Consider the following 24,697-nt stretch of genomic DNA (forward strand, 5'->3'; position numbering starts at 1 on the left):
CTATAGTACACTGAGCCTGACGTCGGTGGTGGGCAAGTTGTTGGAGGGAATCCTGAAAGACAGGATATACATGTATTTGGAAAGGCAAGGACTAATTAGGGATAGTCAACATGGCTTTGTGCGTGGGTAATCATGTCTCACAAACTTGATTGAGATTTTTGAAGAATTAACAAAGAGGATTGATGAGGGCAGAACAGTAGATGTGATCTATATGGACTTCAGTGAGGCGTTCAACAAGGTTCCCCATGGGAGACTGGTTAACAAAGTTAGATCTCATGATCAGATGGGCCAATGGGTTGAGAAGTGGCAGATGGAGTTTAATTCAGATAAATGCGAGGTGCTGCATTTTGAGAAAGCAAATCTTAGCAGGACTTATACACTTAATGGTAAGGAGTGTTGCTGACCACAGAGACCTTGGAGTGCAGGTTCATAGCTCCTTGAAAGTGAAGTAGTAGATAGATAGAATAGTGAAGAAGGCGTTTAGTATGCTTTCCTTTATTAGTCAGAGTATTGAGTACAGGAGTTGGGAGGTCATGTTGCGGCTGTACAGGACATTAGTTAGGCCACTGTTGGAATATTGCGTGCAATTCTGGTCTCCTTCCTATCGGAAAGATGTTGTGAAACTCGAAAGGGTTCAGAAAAGATTTACAAGGATGTTGCCAGGATTGGAGGATTTGAGCTATAGAGAGAGGCTGAACACCTGGGGCTGTTTTCCCTGGAACGTCGGAGGCTGAGGGGTGATCTTACAGAGGTTTAAAAAATTATGAGGGGCATGTATAGGGTAAATAGGCAAAGTCTTTCCCCTGGGATTGGGGAATCCAGAACTAGAGGGCATAGCTTTAGGGTAAAAGGGGAAAGTTATAAAAGAGACATAAGGGGTAACTTCATCACGCAGAGGGTGGTACGTGTATGGAATGAGCTGCCAGAGGAAGTGGTGGAGGCTGGTACAATTGCAACATTTGAAAGGCATTTGGATGTATATATGAATAGGAAGGGTTGGAGGGGTATGGGCCGGGTGCTGGTAGGTGGGATTGGATTGGGTTGGGATATCTGGTCGGCATGGACGGGTTGGACCGAAGGGTCTGTTCTGTGTTGTACATCTCTATGACTCTATGACTCTATAATAAAGGGGGCAGTGAGATAAAGTTAGGCACTGTCAGTATAGATACGGAACCATGCGACTAGTGATAAGGGGTGAATATCAGAGGGAGCCAAAATTGGGCCAAAGATAAAAATGAAGTGGATTGCTCAAGTATAGGCTGAGAATATCTTGCAACAGAACCTGAAATGATCCCATCACAAAAGTACACTGTGGAAGAAAAAGATTAGATGAAATATGAACAATTGGTAAAATTTAAGAGATCAAGGATATTAGACCATAAGACCATAAGACATAGGAGTGGAAGTAAGGCCATTCGGCCCATCGAGTCCACTCCGCCATTCAATCATGGCTGATGCGCCCCTTTAATTTTTGGGATATTACTCATGTCTTCCACTAGAGAACAAAGAAAACCCAGGTCACACTCACATTGGGTATCACTGTGACTCTGACAACCACAATTGCAATACCATGCATTAAGGAAGTTGTAAAGGTATGTCAAAGATAATTCCAGAGATAAGAGAGTTTAAGCATGCTTGTTTTAAAAGGGAACATGGCAATAGTATTTGGAAATGAGCATGTAGAGAATAGATTTAGATTAGTGATATTAGCAAACGTGGATCTGAGGAAATGAAGTGCAAGGTTGAGAGAATGTCAACAGAGAAAGTTGTGAATGCCAAACTGTAGCCTCCAAAATCAGGCATGAGAATTGCAATGTGCAGTTAAACAGTGGCTTCTCAAAATCATGCAGGCAGCAAACAAACTTTGTGCAGCTGGCCAGTTATAACGCTTGTGATGTCCAGTTAAGTAAACATGAGGGAGAAGTTCCTGCTAGGCTGACAAGATCTTAGAGCCAGACTGCCTCTCAAAACCAGACTGCACCTTTTGAAAAGATGGACTGTGATTTTAGTGGGTGTAAAATGGGAAAGAGAAGATAAAGATTAAGAAGATCTTTAAAAAATGGCAAAATATGCCAGATTCTTGAATGCATTGTTGGAGACCTTGATGCAAGAATGGACAAGCAGAGACATGTCCTTTTTGTGCAGGGGTGCCAGGAGACCTTCTGCGTACTAAGGAGGAAGTTGAAGCAGCTAAGTGCATTGGCAATACCTGCTGACTACTGACAAGGAACTGTATGCAATATCATATGGCACTTTGTACCAGCCTACGTTTCTGATGTCACACACTGCTCCATTCACCATTGCTTTGCATCATTTTATTCAATGATTATTTGTTCAATGATTTCATTTTTATTGCAAGTATTTACTTAGTTTTGTTCCGTAAGTTTTGATTGCTCAACTTTCCAAATCTTGAGATAAATTGCATTCCCTCAAAACTTCAAAAACATAATACAGGTAGTTCTTCTATAACACCATAGTTACATTCCAATGAAACCCTCGCTTAATAGAAAATCACTTAATAGAAATAATACGTCCTATGGGAAATGTGGGATAAGGGGCAGACCGGCAAAAAACATCAATCATTCAAAAATCACCCAAATGTCTAATGCAAAGTATAGCATGGCCTGAATAAAGGTTGAAATTGTGTTTATTAATAAAACAAAAGTAAATTTAACACAGTACATTTTAAAAAATGTAAGAAAGCTGCTCTCTGAACAGTATCTCTCACAGAAAGCTGCTTTTTCTGGCGGTTGACATTGGTGCATGTGCAGGATGGCACGAAGACGGGAGCTCATATCATGCTTGCACAGAATGGCACAAAGATTTTGGCGTGGATATCAATGCATGTGCAGAACAAAATGTGTGAAGCAATCCTGATGGAATCGCGCTATTGCAAACAGAGGTAAGCGTTTTCGAAAATTCCCTAATTCTTCAGCAATGTTATTGCCAAATCACTTTGCTGGTACACATGTTATCTCAGAACTACCTGTACACAAAACAAGAAAGGAAATAAAGGTAAACAATCAATACAGCACTTATAACTCAACTACATCCTCAAATAAAAATCAGAATTCACTCCAGAATAATAAAGGGCTTGACAAATTAGCTTGTGCTGCCTGCAAAATATCCAAACTTTTTTTTTATCCCAAACAGTCTTAATTTTCAAGTAAAGATAATGAACTTCTGTTACTATGGTTACTGAGAGTCAAGAGCTATGTGTCCCAAATTCCTACAAATACATAACACTTACGTTATAAATAGCTGCCTGCAATCACTGATAAGAATTCAACCCTTTCATGCAAACGTCTTCAAGGTTTTTTACAATTATTCTATTATTGCAACTCTTCTGTTTTTGTTTCCAACTTGGGGAAAATAGATATTGAATTCATATCAGTTTGATATATTTTCTTCCATAAGATTTTGTAAACATAATTTTAAAAATTAGTTTGGTAAGGCCCTAGTTTGGTTGGGCATGGACAACACTTGTCATAAAATTGGGCTAAATGATCTCTGCTGCAATTATCTTTGTGGTAATTGCAATTGCTCACATTAACAGAATAATTTAGTATTGAATTAATGTCCAGATGGTATCTGAGGACAGAAACAGCATCGTGTAAATGCTTGCTCTCTATCATCGAAAACCTCATCATGTTTCATCATGTGTTAGTCCATGGCTGCTTCATTATTTTTTGGCAATGTGCAATGAAGTAGCAGCATAGTTTTCTGTAGTTTTAATTGAAGGAGTAATTGATATACTTCAGAACAGCAGCAGAATATAAAAATGAGACACAGGCAGCAATCAAAATTACTGAGAGCTCCCTTAATTGATCATTCAAGAATTCAGACTTTTTTTCATGCCCAAGCAATCTGCTGCTGTAAAGTTCAAATGAAGTGCCCAAAATGATCATTGTTTGCTTCATTCTCCATAACTTTGCCCTACAACAGTTAATGGATACCAGGATAAAGAAGAGTGTTGTGGTGTAACTGATGCGGGTGGGGGAGAAGTGGAGATAGCACGGAATGTTCAGCATCATTGATTATCATTTCAATCATTTCGGGACCTAGATCCTGTATAAATACATGGTCTGAGAATTTAGTCATGCCTATTGGCGTAATCTTTGTGTTTGAACAGTATAGCCCAACAGTGCCCCTGACATTGGGCATTTCTGTAGAAATAATGCATGGAACTGTCAGCAAGCATAGAGGAAGACTGGGTCACTCAATATCCCTACAGGTCTCAGGTATGTGAACAAAATGTGTCAATGAACTGTGCTGATCAGTGCTTGGATGTGGGTTGGCAGTTCTGGCTTGCTGTTAGAAATGGAATGATGCTGGTCAAGGGGTCATTGATTTGGTCATAGTGAGGGAAGACAGCAATGACCAGGAAGAAAGTTGTGATGAGAACAATATATACTCTTCACCACCCAATTGCCTTGCTTCCTGATGAAGGATTCCTGCCTGAAACATCGATTTTCCTGCTCCTCAAATGCTGCCTGACCTGCTGTGCTTTTCCAGCAGCACACACTCTCTATCTGATCTCCAACATCTGCAGTCCTCACTTTATCCTTGCTTAAAGGACTGATAATCTACAGGAGACATTGCAGCATCACATCAAGATTACTTTGACACCAACTCTCTCCTCTTTTTTGTTCCTACTGTGGAACACTAACACCTCCAAATCACATGCCCTTGTCTTTGAATTTCTTTTGATGTCCTTCATCATCATGGGGTCGATATTCTGGAATACTCTAACCAATATTAAATTAGAAGCATCAACACCATCAGGACTGCTGCGGTTCAAGATGAAGCCTCAGTACAACCTTTCCATGGCAACAAAGTTCAGCCTTAAATGCCAATCTTGTTCAATGCCATTCCAAATTCTGAGACTAAATACAACATTTTCAAATTCTGATGTCCCTGGCAGGCTTGAGCATTAACAATAAATTGAATTTACAAACCTAACATTTATGGTAATAATAATGCTGAAACTATCAGAGTTCACCATTAATATGGATTAAATTAGGTGTCTGCTTCCAAGATAATAATGTGCAAACAAAAAAAACAGCATCTGGAAGTTGTAGCCAATTTATTTTGTTTCAGGTTGTGTGACCATTGGTACCGTGCTGGGAAACCTGCATGGAAATACATGACAGCATGAGTTTTGATGCACGCTTATTAAATATGCTGTAAACATGCCAGAAATAATTAGCACTTGCCCTTTAATTGTAAGTGAAGTTTTAATGGTGTGATAATTTTTTTAGAAATTCATTCATGCAAAGTTGGCATTACTGACTAGGCCAGTTTTAATTGCCTATCCATAATTGCTCTGGGAAAGGCAATGGTGTCCTATCTTCTTTAATTGTTTCTGACATAGTGGGGAGATGACGTGCAGGTACATTGCAGAGACAGTGCTGTTAGCTCAGGAGTTCAAAGATGTTGACTGAGGCACAGTGAAGGAATGACAACAGAGTTCTGAGTCTGGGTGAAGTGTGACTTGGAGGGGGATTAGTCCGTGGAAAATGTGAAATTCTCAGGTTTTACAGGAAGACTAAAAAAGGAGCTTACTATCTCAATAGTTACTAATTACTAAGCTCTAAGATGCATATGGATCTAAGTTTCTAAGGATTGTAGGACCAGCAAGTACTGAAGATAGTTAACAGAATGTTGAGATCTGAGTAGAGAGATTAATTACAGAGTATTGATGAGACTATGCCTGAAGTATTGGTACAGTACCAGTTTCCCTGTTCATGGAAGAATATAAATTCGTGGCAAGCAATTCAGAAAAGGTTTGCTCGACTGACACCTGGAAGTGGAAAATAGTTTATAAGGAAATAACAGACTAACCTTGGAGTTTTTGAGTAAGAGGTGACTTGACAAAAACATACAAAATTCTGCCGGAATTTGACAGGAGGGATGCAGAGAGGATGTTTACACAGTGGTACTAACTAGAATGAGGTGTCGTAGGCGTTGTTGTCGTAGATGAGGTGTTGTTCCTCCAATTTATTTCTCCCCGTCGCCACCCATTTCAATTCCCCCAACCACTCCCTTTCTGACATGACCATTCTTAGCCTCCTCCATTGCCAAAATGAACCACAGTGCAAATTGGAGGAACCACACCTCATCTTCCACCTGGGCAGTGTACAGCCTGCAGGATTCAACATTGAGTTCTCCAATTTCAAATAACTTCCCTCCCCTTCCCCCAACTACCTTCTGAGCCCCTCCCCCTCCCTTCCAAGCCCACTTAACCTGCTATAGTGGAATTCATACCCATGTTCCCAGAACATTAGCCTGGGTTTCTGGATTACTAGTCAAGTGATATTACCACTATACTACTGACACCTCATGAGTTTACTCCTTTGCAAGTGCTGTTTTGTAGCTCTTTTCATGACCCTTTTAATTACTTTGCTGATGATTAATAATAGACTGACTATGGTTGCAATTGGCCAGAGCAGATTTGTCTTGCTTTTTGAGTCCAGGGCATACCTGGACAATTTGCCACTTTGGAACTGCTGACACTACTGGATCAGCTTGGTGAGGGGTAGAACTAGTTCTGGAGTACAAATCTTCAGTACAATTGATGTCATGTTGTCAAGACTTTTGCTGTATTTGGTATCATCAGCTGGTTTTTAATATACAATGGAGTGAATCAAATTGGCTGACTATTGGACATGATGGTAGGGACCTCAGGAAGACGTTGAGATGGATCATCCACTTGGCATTTCTGTTGAAAGTGGATGTAAGTGCTTCAGCATTTTCCTTTGCTCCAATGTGTTGGGCTCCCACATTGTTGAGGATAGGAATGTTTTTGGAGTTACCTCTCCCTGTTAATTTTTGAATTGTCCATTACCATTCATGATTGGATGTGACTGGAATGCAGAGTTTAGATGTGATCCATTGGTTTTGGGATTGCTTAGGTATGTTTATTGCATGCTGCTGCTTTCAGTCCTGGGTTGTAGCTTGACCAGGTAGAAATCTCATATTTAATCTTACCCAGTGCTGCTCCATGCATGTCCTCAAATACCCTTCTTTGAAACAGGGTTGATTCTCCTGGCTTGATGGAAAAAGTAGAGTGGAGGAAATATCAGGTTACAAATGGTGGATGGTTACAATTCTACTGGTGCTGATGGCCCTTCGTAGCTTATCAGTGCTTTGTTTAGAGGTTGCAAGTGCAACACCTTTAACATGGTCGTAGTGTTATAGAACATGATGAAAGGTTTCTTCTTTATGAAGACAGGATTTCAGCTCCATGAAGACTGCAATCACTTGTACTAATAATTTCATGGGCAGATGCATATGCACCAGATGAATTGGTGAGGATGGCATCAATTACGTTTTTCCCACTTGTTGGTTTCCTCACCACCTCCTGCACACCCAGTGTACAAGTTAATACCTTTGTACTCGGCCAACTCAGTCAATAATGATGCTGCGGAGCCACTCTAAGTGATGATTATTGGGTTCTGCCAACCAGAGTACATTCTGTGCCCTTGCCACCCTCGGTACATCCTCCAAGTGATGTTCAACATGGAGAAGCACTGATTCATCCACCAAGGCAGCAGTTAGATGCTCTATATGTTCATCGCCAAGTTTTACCTAATGCCAGATGAGACTTCATGGGACTTGGAATCAATGCTGAGGACTCACAGGTCAATTCCTCCCAATCCTTTACCTTTGTGTCTATTTTTGCTTGACATATATCTTTATCTTTCTGTATTCTTGTCAGTTTTCAGTTTCTTTATTTTGCTTTTTGCATACGGTTGTTGCAGTCAATTCATTAGTTGAATACACACTCCATGGATTAGACTCTGCAAGGTTAAAATTGGCCTCAGGGTACTAGTTTCAGGTTGCTGCATGTTTCCTTAAGGTTCCAAGCAGTGTCTATGCTACACAGGCACACTCCTGATTATACAATGAGCTGGACACTATTCTGATATAGAGGTTCCAGTGTGTACAGCTAACATGCACCTTACAGATACAATGCAGGAATATCAGGAGGTCAATAAACCTGCAAGTTATTTTGACATTAACACTACACTTTGGAGTTCCATGCTCTAGTGAACAGCCACTCTTAACCTCCCACAATGATATAATTATTCAACAGGATGAAAGACCCATCACAAGCTCTTTCAGTAATTTAAAGGCTTGTTGCTCCCAGTCATGGATGGTTTATTTGGAATTACACGTGCCTAGGAGAATCTAGAGGTGATTCAGAACAAGGCAAGTTATTCGATGGTGGAGAATGAGCAAAAGAAGATTACCATTTAGAAGAAGGCTATGTTAGGTGGGGGTCTTCAGGGAGCAGGTTTGTTGGAGAATAGGCTGCAGGAATTCTATGATCGAGGGTGTGGTGTTGGAAGAGTACAGCAGGTCAGGCAGCATCCGAGGAGCAGGAAAATAGACATTTCAGACAAGAGCCCTTCATCAGGAATTCTGCCTGGATCCTGCCTGACCTGCTGTGCTTTTCCAGCACCGCAATCTTGACTCTGATCTCCAGCATCTGCAGTCCTTACTCTCTCCTAGGAATTCTGTGATGCTCTTTTGACTCCAAGGTACAATAGTATGGACAGCCACAATTCCAGCAGTCTGAATTTCCACTACAACTGTCAAACAGTGGCTGGATGCAAGGTGTGTTGCAATAGAAGCTAGAAGTAGATCATAATAGGTTTGATAAATGTTTTGGTGGAATTTGCCACAAATTTCATACTAGAAAAGATAAACTCCAAGCTGTCTAAAAATCCCTAATAAGACTCTGGCTTGCTACTTGACATTGAAAACAGGTTTTCTCAGACTAATATACATTTAATTTATGTGTCTATATATTTGCATTTTCTCTGTAGTTTGGTCCATCAAAGTCATCTTTGGAAACCTCTATATTAAATTAAAGTGTGACCTTGGCCTTAGGCAAGCTGACAATTGCAATGTCCTATTAGCATTTCCTGGCTGCAATGATGATTCAACACATGCAGATCCCATCTCTAATTTATCCTATAAATTATGCACAGTGTCTGCATCTGGGCTCGAGGCTTTGAGTGTGAAAGTGAGTGGTGCTGTGATTTCACCTTCATTATCTTCTTATTCTCCCTCCATGGTCTGAGCTAGTGCATTTCCTGGCTATCTGAGAGCAGTAAAGATCAATAACAATATTATGGGAATGGGAGGCAGTAATGAAAGAAGTGTGTGCTGACACCATAAAAAAGCGTTTCATCTAGAAGAGACTGTGGAATGAGGGAAAAGGTGTGTGAAAGAGATAAGATTAGATATCACCAACAGCAGTTATAGCATGTAAAAGTAAAGTGCATGGGAAAGGGGGGTAGTTTAATGACATGGATGGCGAACAAGTTGGCAGACAGGAAGTAAAGAGTAGGAATACACAGGTTTTTTTTTGAAGTGGCAATCATGAATTCTGGTTTACTGCAGGAATCATTGTGTAGATTCAACTATTCACAATGCAGAGGAATCTTGATTGTCCGGCATTTGATTACCGGAATATTGGAATATCCAGCAAGAACGCAAGGTCCCGATGCTTGGCTAAACTATGTTATCCAGCATTTGATTATCCAGAATTTGATTAACCGAGTGAAATACTCCGAGTCCTTCAGATAATCGAGAGTCCTCAGTACGTATTAATGATTTAGATGAGGTAACTAAAGGTACTAGCTCTAATTTTGCAGACAATGCAAAATTAGGTGGGAACATAAACTGTGAGGACGATTTCAGAGATGCATCAATGTGATTCAGACAAGTTGAGTGACTGAGCAAATGCATGGCAGATGACGTATACTGTGGATAAAAGTGAGCTTATGTAGCAAAAATAAGAAGGCAGATTATTATCTGATGTCAGCTCTGATGAAGACTCATTTAGACTCAAAACTTTAGCTTGCTTTGTCTCCATGGATGCTGATTGACCCGCTGTGATCTCCAGCATTTTTGTTTTTAGTAGTGATTCCAGCAACTACACCAATTTGCTCCAACATTATCCAAATGTTGATAGATTGTAAAAGGGAGATGCAATGAGTCCTGAGTATTATTTTTACCCTATCACTGAAGATAAGTTTTCAGGTGCAACAGGCAGTGAAGAAGACCAATGTCCACAGTGACAGGAGTTAGGTACAGGAGCAGGAATATCTTGCTGCAGTTGCATATGGCCTTAGATAAGAGCATACTTGGAGTATTGGGTGCAATTCTGGTCTCCTTATTAGAGGAATGATGTTCTGACTACGGCTGTGCTCAGTAGAGTTTAGAAGAATGTGGGGCGGATCTTATATACTGCAATAAAACTCCAACAGGACTAGACAGAATAAATGCAGCAAGGAAGTTGCTCGTAACTGCGGAATTCAGAATCAGGTTTAACGATAAGAGGTAGGTCATTTTGGATTGAGGTAATGAAAAAGGTCCTAACGTAGAAAGTTATGAGCCCATGGAATTCTGTACCACAGAAAGTGATTTGGCCAAAACACTGACTATTTTCAAGGAGGTTAGGGCTGAAGGTGTCAAAGACTATGGGAGAAAGCAGGACCATGCTAATGAGTTGGATGATTAACCATGATCATATTGAATGACTAAGCAGCCTTGACGAGCTGAATGGCCTACTGCAGCTCCTACTTTTAACGTTGCTATATGTCTTCAACGTCAGTACCTCAGCAATGGCATATCCCATCATGGAGAACATTGTCACCTCCATGTGAGTTAGAACTTGTCCCCTCTGGTTGTGCACCATCCTGTCCTACAAGAAAAAAGTAAGAATGTCAGTGTGCATCGTGCAATCTGTTTGAAAGATGCAGTCATAGTGTTTGAATAGTATCCAGTACAGCCAACCTGTGAAATGTGTGTTTAAGGTTTGAAAGAATGCTACATATTTGAGATGGAATACATGTATGATAGGCACAATTCCTAAGATACAGATTGTTGGTCAGCAAATAATGGAGCTATGGTGAATTTAGCAGTGAATAAAGCTAATGATAAAATGTATGTTCAAAGATGCATTCGCGAAACTTGACCATTTGTGTGAGATTTTTCAATTTCCATGGGTCTTGACTCGTAGAACAGAAGAACATGCAGGGTCATGGGGATAATGCACACCAGGATGCTCATTCAGAGAACTGGCAGAGACATTGCAGGTTGAATGGTTTCCATTTTTTGCTGTAACTATTCTGTGGATTTTAATTTGTCAAATGCTAGGAAATGGGTGCAACATTGTTTTCCACTTGGTGTCTGTGGCTATCTGTTTCCATTGCTTTCTCAGCATGTGTCTGGAGGTGCCCTGTCTCTGCAGATCCAGGATATGGCAGCATGGTGGCTCAGTGGTTAGCACTGCTGCCTCACAGCACCAGAGTCTCAGGTTCAAATCCAGTCTCGCCCGACTTTCTGTGTGGAGTTTGCATATTCTCCCCATGTCTGTGTGGGTTTCCTCACACAGTCCAAAGATGTGTGGGTCAGGTGAATCATGCTAAATTGTCCATAGTTTTAGGTGCATTAGTCGGAAGGAAATGGGTCTGGGTGGGTTACTCTTCGGGCGGGTTGGTGTGCACTGATTGGGCCGAAGGGCCTGTTTCCACACTGTAGGAAATCTAATCTAATCTGACCTACTGGTCAGTTCTGTAACAAGATCTCCAATGCAATGTATAAATGATTGAAGCCTTCCCCATCCTTTGGTCAGCCACTGACCTCTCTTTCTCAGATCAGATTCAGATAAAGAATGACTCTCACCATCTGGTGCAGCCACATTCCTCCTCTCACTTAAGGGTTACAGCCTTGATTTAAGATGTTCAGGTCAATAATGAGATTGGGAGAACTGTTGAAAGCAACCAATAAACAGGGCAGGCAACAAAAAAAAATGAAATCATTAGAATAACCAGGCACAGGCATGTTGTCAACTTGATGGAAGTGGTATAATCATGGAATACAATGTTACACCCATTTCCTAGCATTTGACAAATTAAAATCAACAGAATAGTTACAGCAAAAAATGGAAACCATTCAATCTGCAATGTCTCTGCAGTTCTCTGAAGGAGCATCCTGGTGTGCATTATCCCCATGACCCTGCATGTTCTTCGTTTTCAGACATTAATCTGATTCTGACTTTCTTTGAAAGACTTGACTGAACCTGTCTCAAGTCTTACTCTTAGTCACAGTATTCGAAATCCTGGCTACTCACTGTGTGAAATGGCACCCAACTGTTCTTTTGACAATGGCATTATTTCTGTGCCCTCTCTTTCAAGTTGCTTCCATCAATGTGAACAATCTCTCCCTATCTACTTTTGTCCAGACATCTCATAATTTTGAATCCTTCAATAAAATCTAATCTTAACTTTCTCTTCTAACACCTTTGCATCTTTTCTAAGTGTGACATTCACAACCAGTATTCCAGTTTGGGCTGAACAAGCATGTTATGCAAATTTAACATCACTTCCGATTTTCATAATGTATGTCCCAAATAATAAAGCTTAAGATATTGCATACTTAGCTAACTTTGGATTAACCTTGTATTAAAATCATAAAGCTTCTTACCTAACAGCACTGTAGCTATGCCTAAACCCCCAAGAAATGCTGTGGTTCAAGAAAAGTACTGAGCAAAAAATGCATCCTTAAGTATTTTGTTTTCTCCATTACTTTTACAACTATCCTCATTAATATTGGGATAGTTAAATCCCCTATTATTACTGCCCTGTTGTTTCTTATGTTCCTCAGAGATTTACCTACACATTTGCTTTTATCTGTCCCGTTGTCTCAGGCTCCTTTGTACACTCCAGTGGCAACCTTGCTTTTGTGCCAAATCCATAAAGCTTTTGTTTGATGATCTTTCTAACATTTCATCACTCCTCACAGCCATAATTGTTCATTGAAGCAAAGTCGTCATCCTCCCTCCTTTTGTATCTTCCTTCAACCTCATCCAAAAAACCTGACACCATGAATCCCGAATTGCCATTCCTGTCCCTCGTGTTTCTGTAATAGCTCTAATATCATACTGACACATTCCTATCAACACCCTCACTTCATTCATGGACTATGGATGTCACTAGCAGGGCCAACATCTATTGTCCATCTTCATTTGCTCTTGAGATGATGGTGATGAGCATTCTTCTTTGAATATTTGGTAATGAAGGAGTTCCAGGATCTTGAAGGAGTGGAGGGAGAGAATGTTTGTAGATGTGGTACCAATCAAGTGGGCTGCAAGGAACTGATTGGTGTTAAGCGTCTTGAATGTTGTTGAAGCTACATTTATCCAAGCAATGGGAGGGGGTATTTCATCACACTCCTGACATGTGCCTTGTAGAGGATGAGCAGGCTTTGGGGAGTCAAGACATGAGTTACTTGTTGCTGGATTCCCATCCTATGACCTGCTGTTGTAGCCACAATATTTATATGGCTAGTCTAGTTCAGTTACTGGTCAATGGTAACCTTGAGGATGTTGACAATGGAGGAATCAGTGACGGTAATGGTATTGCGTGTCAAGGGGTTGTGTTCCAATAGTTTCTTCTATATCTCCTACATCAATGCTCCTATGGGTCCAGTCATTTACTATATTCTTTCCTTTTGCATTTAACTTCCTAAAGTGAATCACCTTACACTTGTCTGGATTGTCTGTTAATTCTCCAACAACTTTTCCAACTGATCTATCAGCTGCCCAGGTGTACAGGTGTCCAGCTGTCCAGCTGTATCCTTTGAACATCTTCCTCACTATCCACAACTCCATTAATTGTTATGTCATCTGCAAACTTACTCATCAGACCCCTTACATTTTCATCCACATCATTTATATATATATTACAAGCAACAGAAATTTCAGTGGGGGAGAATTTTGGGAATGGTGATCATTATTCCATAAAGTTTTAAGTTCGCTATGGATAAGGATATGACTGGTCCGTGGGTGAAAATGCCAAGTTGGAGAGAGACTACTTATAACAGTATTAGACAGAAACTGGAGAACACTGATCCTTGTGAAACAGCACAGGTCATAAAAATCCAGTCAGAAAAACACTGGTCCACAACAACCCTCTGTCACCTAAGACCAAGTCAATTCTATCCAACTTACCAATTTACATGAATCCTTGTGACTCAATCTCCTGGATTAGCCTACCATGAGGAACCTTGTCAAATACTTTAGTAAAGTCCATGTAAACAACATCCACTGCCCTACCCTCATCAATCATCTTTGTCACTTCCTCAAAAGACCTCAATCAAATTTGTGAGACAAGACCTTTCCTGCACAAAACCATGCCGACTATCCTTAATTAATAAGTCCTTTTTTAAAAAAATGTGAGTAGATCCTGTTCCTAAGCATTTTCTCCAATAATTTCCCTACTACTGATATAAGGTTTATTGGCCTATAATTTCCTGCATTATCTTTGTTACTCTTATTAAATAAAGGAGTAACATTGGCTGTTCTTCGGTCTCTGGGACCTCACCTATGTCTAAAGAGGATACAAAGATCTCTGTCAAGGCCTCAATAATCTCCTCCATGCCTCCTTCAGTATCCTGGGCTAGATTCACATCAGTCTCTGAGGACCCATCTACCTTAATGTTTTTCAAGACACCCAACACCTTCTTCTTATTAATATCAACATGCCCTAGAATATCAGCATATCCCTCCCTGATCTTTCTATCATCTATGTTTGTTTCCTTGGTGAATATCAATGTGAGGTATTCATTAGGGATCTCACTCACTTCCTCTGGCTCCATTCACAAATTGCTTCTTTTGACCTACCTGTTCCCTAACTACCCTCTTGGCTTTGTATCTGTATAAAAAGGCATTGGAATTCTCCTTAATCTTTCTTCCCAAGGACATTTAATGGCCTCTTCAAGCCCTCCTAGTTTATTGCTTAAATTCTTTTCTGTTTCCTTTATACTCTTCAAGGGCCTTAGAGTCATAGAGTCATAGAGATGTACAGCACAGAAACAGACCCTTCGGTCCAACTCGTCCATGCCGACCAGATATCCCAACCAAATCTAGTCCCGCCTGTCAGCATCTGGCTCAAATCTCTCCAAACCCTTCCTATTCATATACCCATATGGATGCCTTTTAGATTATTTGATTTCAGTTTTCTAAACTTTATGGATGCTTCCTTTATTCTTTTTGATGAAACTTTCATTATCTCTTCTTAACCAAGGTTTCTGAATCTTGCCATTCTTATCTTTCATCCTCAAAGGAGCATGCTGGTCCTGAACTTTGATCAATTTTAAATGACACCCACATATCAGATGTGGATTTACCCTTAAACAGCCACACCCCCCCCATCTAATTTCTCCAGTCCCTGTCTAATTCTGTTATAAGTAGTCTTTCTCCAATTTAGCACTTTCACCCGAGAACCAGTCATATCCTTATCCGTAACAAACTTAAAACTTATGGAATTATGACCACTGTTCCCACAATTCTCCCCCACTGAAACTTTGATCACTTGGCCAGACTCATTTCCCAACACAAGATCCTTCACTAGTTGGATAATCTACATTTCGTTTCAAGAAACCCTTCTGAATGCACCTTAAATAATTCTTCCCCATTGAAACCTCGGCACTAAGGGTAGCAGTTTCACCCGAGAACCAGTCATATCCTTATCCGTAACGAACTTAAAACTTATGGAATTATGACCACTGTTCCCACAATTCTCCCCCACTGAAATTTTGATCACCTGGCCAGACTCATTTCCCAACACAAGATCCTTCACTAGTTGGATAATCTACATTTCGTTTCAAGAAACCCTTCTGAATGCACCTTAAATAATTCTTCCCCATTGAAACCTCGGCACTAAGGGAGTCCCAGTTAATATTGGGATAAATTAAAACCTTCCACTACAACAACACTTGTTTTTTTTTCATTTTTCCATAATCTGCTTACATATCTGTTCGTCTATCTCCCATTAGCTATTGGGAGGCCTATAGTATAACCCCATCATAGCGAGACACCTTGCATTTTCCTAATTTCTAGCCATATGGTCTTGTTGGATGAGCCCTCAAAAATGTCCTCTCTTTGTATAGCTGTGAATTTGGAGATGGTCATTGCCTGGAATTTAAGCGGCATAGACATTATTTGCCACTTTTCAGCCTCAGCCTATTAGTTGTCCAGGGCTCGTGAATTTGAACATGGTCTGCCTCAATATCTGAGAAGTCACAAATGGTGTTGAACGTTGTGCAATCATTGGCAAATCACCCCACATCTGACCGTATGATGGAGAGAAGGTCATTGATGAAGTAGCTGAAGATGGTTGGACAAAACCCTGAGGAACTCCTGCAGTGATGTCCCAGAGCTGAAAGAACTGTACTTCAACAACCACATCCATCTTCCAATGTGTCAAGTATGACTCCAGTCAGGAGAAAGTTTGCTCCAGGTATCCAGTGATTCCAATTTTTCTCAGACTCCTTGGTATCACACCCAACTAAATATGGCCTTGATGTCAAAAGGCTATCTCTCTCATCTCTTCTGACCATGTTTGCACCAAGACTGTAATGAACTGAGTGGCTCTGGTGGAACCAAAACTAAGCATCACTGAGCAGGTTATTGTTGAGCAGGTGCTGCTTCACAGTACTTTTGACGACACCTTCCATCACTTTACCGATGATCGAGAGGAGACGGATTGGGCAGTATTTGACCAGGTTGGATTTGTCCTGCTTTTTGAGAACATGACATAGCAGGGCAATCTTACCCATTGTTGGGGTAGATGCCAGTGTTGTAACTGGACTGGAAAAGCCCGGCCACTTTTGTGGTAAGTTTTGGAGCACAAGTCTTTGGAGTTGCTCCCAGAATTGTCAAGTCCCACAACTCAGACCAGGACTTCACTAGGGAGTGGATCTCTGGTTTCCAGTTGGGGAGCATTTGGATTAACATCTTTGGTACGCAGTCTTCTACATGCATAATAATGAAGTCTGTAACAGTAGTGGCGTACTTGTTTAGGTTGGCCGCTGAGTTCTTGAATATAGATCAATCGGCTTACTCTAAGCAGTCTCACAGAAACCCTTCCATTGCCTCAGACCAACAATGCACTACTTTCTGCACTGGGCTCTTATGTTTCAATTTCTGCTTATAAGCGAGGAGGAGAAACACAATGTTGTGATCTGATTTTCCAGAATGCAGATGGAGGATGGAGTAGATGGTTGTATCGCAATGGTCAAGGATGCTCAGACCTCTGGTGGGACAGGAGATGTGTTCATGGGATTTTGGTAGCACATTCTTGAGGCTGGCCTGGTTGAAGTCATTGGTTGACTCAGGAAATTCTGTCTCAAGACTCTTTGTAGCTGTGTATGTTTAATCAAGTGCACTCCTCACTTCTGCATGGGGTGGGATGTAGACTGCTGTCGTGCTGGCGGAGGTGAACTTACACGGCAAGTATTAGAGACTGCATTTCACTGTAAGATATTCTAGGTCCGGGGAGCAGTAACTTACCACGGTCTCCATGTCTGAACATTAGGAAATGTTGACTAGGAGGTAAACCCCACCAGCCCATGTCTTGCCCAAGGACACTGAGCGGTCCATCCAATGAACTGAGAAACCTTCAGGGAGAGTCAGGTGGAGCAGGAGGGAGCCGAGTCCTTGTGAAACAGCAGTGTCTCAGCAGATATCAGTAAAGAGTACACTGCAGGGTCAACAGGGCTGTTTCTGTTGTTCTCATTCCCAGAACCAAAATCAATGCCAGCTGGTGTGAACAATTTAATTTCTTTTTTGAGATTTCAAAAGGGCAACAATTTTCTTCCCTAAAGGACCATAGTGAACCTGATTTTTTTTTTCTGATATTAGACACTATCATCATCAAAGTTATCATTAGATTGATGATTAATTATTTGATGGATTAACTTCAGATTTTTTGCCCAAGTCTTGGGAGGAGCACTATAGACTCAGTCTTACTGGGTCGCCGCCATCTTGGATCCCAACTTCAGATTTTTATTGAATTCAAATTGCAACATCTGTCATGATCCGCAGAACTTTACCTGGGTCTCTAGAATAATAGTCTGGTGATATTACCACTAGACCATTGCCTTTCATGGAGTGGCAGGGAAAGGGAGTGAGCATGTCGAGAGAGAAGGACAAGGGGGAGGGTTGGAGGAGAGGGTAAGGTGGTGTGTGGTGAGTATGGTGCAGAGTGGGGCACTCAGGTCATTGGGGAGATGAGGGTTGTCAGATCAAGGGTATCAGGTTTTGGTTTGGGGTTGGATGTGGTCTGGGGTGGGACAGTTGAGGGTGTGTGAGTTAAGTGTGGGGTTAGTTGAAAGCTACTCATCGGTGAGGCTATGTATTTAATAGTCTAATTTATCCAGAGTATTTATTTAGTTAATTTCCTTAATTTAAATGGATACTTTTGGAGTGTTCCAAATGCAGTGGAATTCCCCAGTGGAACCTTCGAAGCCTGCTACCATAGAGATCCTGCAAGTTCCTCAAGATCCCATCCTTTCTGTATAGCAACTGTCTGGCCATTGGAAAATCGTGGCCATCAAATCAAGGCCTCATTTACTCTTCAGTGGGATTCCACAGCAGTATTTTGATGAAGAGCAAGGGATTTATTGCTGGTGTCCTGGATAATATTTAAACTTCAATCATCATCACAACGATGTGTTGTCGGGTCATTATCACATTGTTATTTGTTGGAGCTTTCTGTGTATAAATTGAGTCGAAAGTGAGGACTGCAGATGCTGGAGATTAGAGTCGAGAGTATGGTGCTGGAAAAGCACAGCCGTTCAGACTGACCTGCTGTTCCTTTCCAGCACCCCCCTCTCAACTGTGTACAAATTGAGACTTCCTATGGCTATGACAAATGTTGAATCAATTTGAGTCTTTTTTTCTTTTTATGTGGGAAAGAAGTTATGAAGTTATTTTATTTTTATTTTATGAAGTTGCTGAAGATGGTATATCTTATTACTCTGTCATGAGACATTCCAGCAACCATTCCCTAGGGTTCAAACATAACTATCTTCCTCATGATAAGTATTACTCCAGTCAGTGGAGTATATGTCTCTAATTTTAAGTGATAAATACCATTTAATTCTTTGAATAAGTATAGCAACCACATTTAATGTGCGCAATGATCATTATGAAATATCATTATGTCCTTCTTTATCTCATACAATACCACAAAAATATTTGTTGCACAATTTTCAAAAAGCTTTGCAACCAAACTATACTTCAGTCTATGGGAAAGCAAGCACATACACTCTACACTGTCTCACTTCCCTAGCTACTGCCTTTGCTAAGGCAGACATGAGCAATTTATACACCCTGACCAATTCTTGCACACTGATCTTTGTGCATACAATGATGACAGATGGTGGTATAACATTTTCTAATCATATATACGCAAAATGCTCTTTCCAATGGTAAAGAAAATTCCTTCCTTCCAGTATCACTTCCATAACTGACTTTTCTACATCAGTGAATTCTAGTGTGTCCAGATTGGTGACCAATTTTCAGAGCTGAATATATACAGGCTTTGTATAGTTTGAAGAAAACTCTGACCAGTTTTTATATCCATCAACTGCAACAAGATGTCAGTTGTTTAGAGATGGTGATATCTCCATTACTGCAATTTATTGATTCTGTCAACCTGCCTGCATGCTGGGGTTTGCTTTCTAAAAAAACAACTGAAAAGCTTTTTGGAGGAATCATGAATTGCTTGTTCTCAGCAGTTACAAGCTAAACACGGCAAAAATATAATAATGATTCTCCTCCATCCAACTGAAGGGTCAAAACCAAGTCAGTTTTATCAATTTTAAAATGACAACTCTCAAAAATCACCGTGTGGCACTAAATCTTTGCAATTGAGTAAGACTGAACATTTACAGTTGTTGTGAAAGAAAGTCCAAAGAATTATTTTACTTTTATTTCTGGTTTAGGTTGTTGTTGGCATTAAACTAAAACGGGTTTGTCAAAGAACAGCTTCATTAAGAAACAGCTATATGGGATCCTCAGAATCTGTCTCAGATAGGCTCTCTGTGCGAGGGGCCTATAAATCTGGTCTACTTAGTATGCTGCATAATTTAGTGTTGGATATAACCGCTTTAGGGAGCAAAGGGCAGGAAGGAAAAGAGGGGCTCAGTTACATCTACATTATCCTTAACCTTTTCAGTCTTCAGAATTAATTTTTCACTCCACCAGGTGAAAAATAGTTGGTTAATCGGTAAGTAACTTGGAAATGGTTAAGGTTTATTCTATTCCTAAAGCTCAAAATAGTACAGGAGCTGATGGTAAGGTTGATAAGCTGTATAAATACACACATGTAAAATATATTGAAACATCAAGTTGAATGCAATAATTAAGTATTCATTAGAACACATTTGGAATGGTATGAGAGTTGATATGTCTCAGTTGCAGCATTTGGGATTTCCTGGATACATTTAGTCTGGAGCAAATATGTCTGCAGTATGTGTTTAAAATTTGAGCACCTTTGGGTCTGACTTAATGAGTCACAGGGTGGACTGTAGATACTGAAATGCATTAGGGAGAAGGAATGTTAACTGGAGGCAGTGATACTGCTTAGGTTATATTGCCTTATTTGGTCAGGATTCAGGCACAGGCTGGTGTGACTGTGAGTGAGACAGGTAAATAGGTCCAGAGTGTAGGAATGCAGGACCCTCAGCCTTTGAAATTGTCCAACAGGTTTGAGATTCTTTCAATTTTACATCTTATGAAAGGGAAATAATGTTTGACTGATTTATTGGAGTTCTTTGAGGGGGTAGCATATGCTATGCATGAAGAGGAACCAACAGATCAACTTGTTGCTAACCAACATATTGAAGGGTTCTCACGGATAAGCAGGAATGTGGTTTTGGGGTTACAATCAGATCAGCCAGGATCTTACTCAAAGGCAGAGGAAGTGCAAAGGGTTGAATGCCTGACTTCTGCTCCAGATTTGTATTTGTGTATGTTTGCAGGTTCATATTTACTGCAAATTGTCCTCCAAATTTTAATGAACTATTTTTCTATGGACTAATTAACTTACATTGTGACACCAAATCACAAATTTAAACTACATTAAAATATTTCATTATTTTTTCCAAACTTCTGTAGGCAGCCTAAGTAATCCAGAAACTCTTTTTTACATGGATTAGAGAGCATTCATTCCCCAGCATTAAACATTTGTTCTCAAGAACAGAATACCTTATGGCACATTGACCAATGGTATTCAATGCATTCTCAGAACTGAACATGCATTTCACTGTAATGTACTACCAATTCTACAGACCCCATGATTCCCCAAGAAGCCCAAAATCTGTTTAGGCTAGCTTTAATTGTATTCAACAGTGAAGTATCCACACTCCTCTAAACTGGCGAATCATAAAGATTCACAATCCTTTGAATGAAGAGTTTTTTCCTTAATTAAATGATTAATCTCTTATCCTGAACCTATACTAGATATTTCAATCAACAGAAATAACCACTGTGTTCACTCATTCATAATTATGTTAGTTGCAGTTAGATTGCCACTTATTCTTATAAACTTCAAAGAACATAGACTCAATTTATTCAGTCTTTCATCATAGGGTAACCTTCTTAACGTGGGAACCTTCACTACACTGCCTCCAATCCAGGCATATCCTAGAATCATAGAATCCCTACAGTGTGGAAGCGGGCCATTTGGTCCTTTGAGGCATGTACTGGCCCTCAAAAAACATTGCACCCAGACGCACCATCCCCTACCCTATCCCTGCAACCCTGCATTTCCCGTGGCTGATCTACCTAGCCTGTACCTCGCCAGACACTAAATGCAATTTAGCATGGCCAATCCACCCCAAGCTGCACATCCTTGGACTGTGGGAGGAAACTGGAGAACCCTTCCTTAATTCTTCCTTAATTATGGACATCAAAGCTGAATGCGATATTGCAGATATGGTCTCACCACACCCTATAGAACTGTAGCAAAACTTACCTTATTCATGTATTCCTGTTTTATTTACTATGATGTGCTGAAGAATGTTTTGACTCAATAAACCTTGGTTCTCCTGACTGATTCAATTCTAAATATGCATGAAAACCTATTGTTAATGTCAACTCTTTTGTCAACATTGGATAAAATATGAACCTGGCTCCCACCATGTTGATGGGATTAAAACATTATCTGCAAAATAGCATGTAGATTTAGGTTAGAGATTATAAACAGAAATCCACAAGGTGGTATTGTAAGATATGATTGCACTATAAATCAAAGGCATAGCGTTTCTCATGAGGCAATTAATTGCTAGAGTACTGATAGGGTGGAAATGATACTGGCAGCCTGTGCAAAATATTTTATCTTTTGGTTGTATATGTACCCCCACCCAAAGCTTTTACATTGTTTAGTTAAGGTTTTATTTTTCACTTTCGGTAATAGTCCTGCACAATCTACTAACACTTGACTAAATGGTTCTTCAAAAGTGGATACCAAAGGTATCAAAAGAGCTGATTTAATTACATATTGAAGTTTCCATACCACTTCATATGTGTGGCATGTTTTATAACACCACACAAAGTCTTAATGAATTTTTAGCCAGGTGAAATACCTGTTTATTGATTCTTGAATTTTCTACATCCCTATGTTTCGTGCCATAGGAATTTCATGTATAATTTGCAACATCTCATGACAATATCTTGGCAGAACCATTATGTTATGAGCAACCACCCAGTCTCCATCTGCTGTCACCAATTCCTCATCAAAACTCATTTTTTAAAAATGATAACATGTTGGAATTCCTTCAGATGCAGCTTTATTGTGAAACGTCTTTGCTAACTTACTTAAGTCAGGCCAATAACTATACCAAGAGATACAAGGGCTACTCGACCTCGCTTGCTGGAGAGGGATTTAATTTTCCCTGCAGAGAGTTCAATGAAAAGACAAAATGTCTGTAAATGGCTTAAGTTCAGATAATATCATAGTTTCATTCTACAAAGTCCATTTCCATTTCCATTTCTGAGTACCGCCTCCCTCTCTTTATCATTTTCTGCCATCTCCATTTCCATTTTCCCCTCATGCTCAAGGTTTTATCAACTGTAACCGAATATTACCTGATTTCAATATTTCATTGTCTGGAGCACCTGATCTCTCTTATACTTCCTTTAAACCCAAGTGCTATGCTAATATTTTAGGTAGGAGAAAGTGAGGACTGCAGATGCTGGAGATCAGAGCTGAAATAGTGTTGCTGGAAAAGCGCAGCAGGTCAGGCAGCATCCAAGGAGCAGGAGAATCGACGTTTTGGGCATAAGCCCTTCTTCAGGAAATTTTGCAAAACAGTCACTGCTCTGGAAAGTTTGTTAAGTTATCCACACAGATGTATTCTCTCAATCAGAGACAGAGACAGAGACAGAGTCTACAGCATTAAATATTTTAGGTATCTCTGCCTTCTTAGCTCTGTCAGGCAATGCTACTTCTAGCTTACCCACCAAGTCCATCAACCTGGTCTTTGAAAGTTCCATTAAAATGTTAGAGTCAACACTGCCACCTGCAGTATATATTTTGCCATTTCCAATGCCAAGTTTTAAATGTGGTGCAACATGGCATTTTTCCTTCACCGGTAGGAATACCCAAATAGAATACCCAAATCCTCATTGCCTCTGTTTTAAATCAATTGTAGATGAGAAACCAACCTTTGTTAGACCTCACTTGGGTAATATTCTGGAAATCTAGCCCAGCTATTCTCAGAGATGTCATAAAATTTAAAGATATTTTTAAAATATACAAAATTACTCAGTTTACCTATCTCTTAAACAGAAAGCATGGACCAGGCTTCTGTGTTTAACAGGAATGACCATTTATTATGAATGAATCGACTCTAGGTATAGATAAACAATTATGAACTGCTGACATATCACTGTCTACTAGTTCAGACTCTAAACCCCTTTTGAAATTCCCTGAAAACACACAAGTAGGTGGACATAGACAGACAAAGAAAACTGGGTGTTATGAATGGACAGATAGACTGGGAAAGCAGTTCAATGGTTGCTGTCCACAAGATGTGACTGAGATGATTCTTTTGCCTTATAAGCATTTGCACTTCCTTGATTTTCCTTCTTCAACTACTTCCACTTACCTCCATGTGGCACAGTGTGATTGGTTCATACGTTTCATGTCTCTGACTCATTGGCTAAGAGCCAAAGTGTGCAGCAAATGATAAAGGAAAGTAAATTGTCTTTCTTCAGGCCTGAGGTATTGATTTTTACTGCAGAGTGAAATACAGCTCCATTTTTTTCCAGAGGTCCATTGGCTTCTGTGTAAACATTGACACCCACAAGCTGTTTAGTTACCAGAGACCATTCACATAGTTGTTTGAAGGGGAAAGGCCTTTGTCATTGATGAGTGGTCGTCATTTCGAAGATCAGTTACTTGCTTCCCTTCTCTAGGAGCAACCATTTTTCACATCCGAAACCTTTGCAAAATTTGCCAAAAATATTTTTAAAGCCATAGGAATTTTCCTTAATCAGAAGAAAATAAATCAATCTCTGATCTTCTAAACTGAAAGCATAATGCACAACTATTCACTTCGTTTATTCATAAAATCTCTCTCAGTGTAAATAAATTACATGAGGCTGAAAGACCTAACTCCTACAGTTCTTTTATGAAAAGCTCAACATGACTACAGACATACATTAAATTTAATAAATAAACTCCTTCAGACACACAGACTGAAACCCACATGCCACTAGCTCAAAAACAGACTTAAAATAATTTATATATCACATAACTTCCATCACACTATTAGCAAAAAAGTGCATTGTGAAGACAGCCATAACACCCATACATTCATAAAAGTG

The 24,697-nt window shown here is 40.0% G+C and overlaps 1 protein-coding gene across 2 annotated transcripts in view; it reads left to right on the plus strand.

Moving 5' to 3' along the window:
* The window catches only part of LOC122550725 (BTB/POZ domain-containing protein KCTD8-like), a 374,815-nt gene that overhangs the window by 334,538 nt on the left and 15,580 nt on the right, over positions 1-24,697 (plus strand). The window contains exon 2 of one of the 2 annotated variants that reach the window (XM_043691898.1): positions 2,719-2,902. The exons of the other annotated variant lie outside the window; for it this stretch is intronic. Coding sequence (XP_043547833.1) covers positions 2,719-2,902 — 184 coding nt within the window. The remainder of the gene's footprint in view (positions 1-2,718; positions 2,903-24,697) is intronic. 2 annotated transcript variants of the gene reach the window in all.

The sequence above is a fragment of the Chiloscyllium plagiosum genome, chromosome 1 (assembly GCF_004010195.1).
Source record: "Chiloscyllium plagiosum isolate BGI_BamShark_2017 chromosome 1, ASM401019v2, whole genome shotgun sequence".
Lineage (NCBI taxonomy): Eukaryota > Metazoa > Chordata > Chondrichthyes > Orectolobiformes > Hemiscylliidae > Chiloscyllium > Chiloscyllium plagiosum.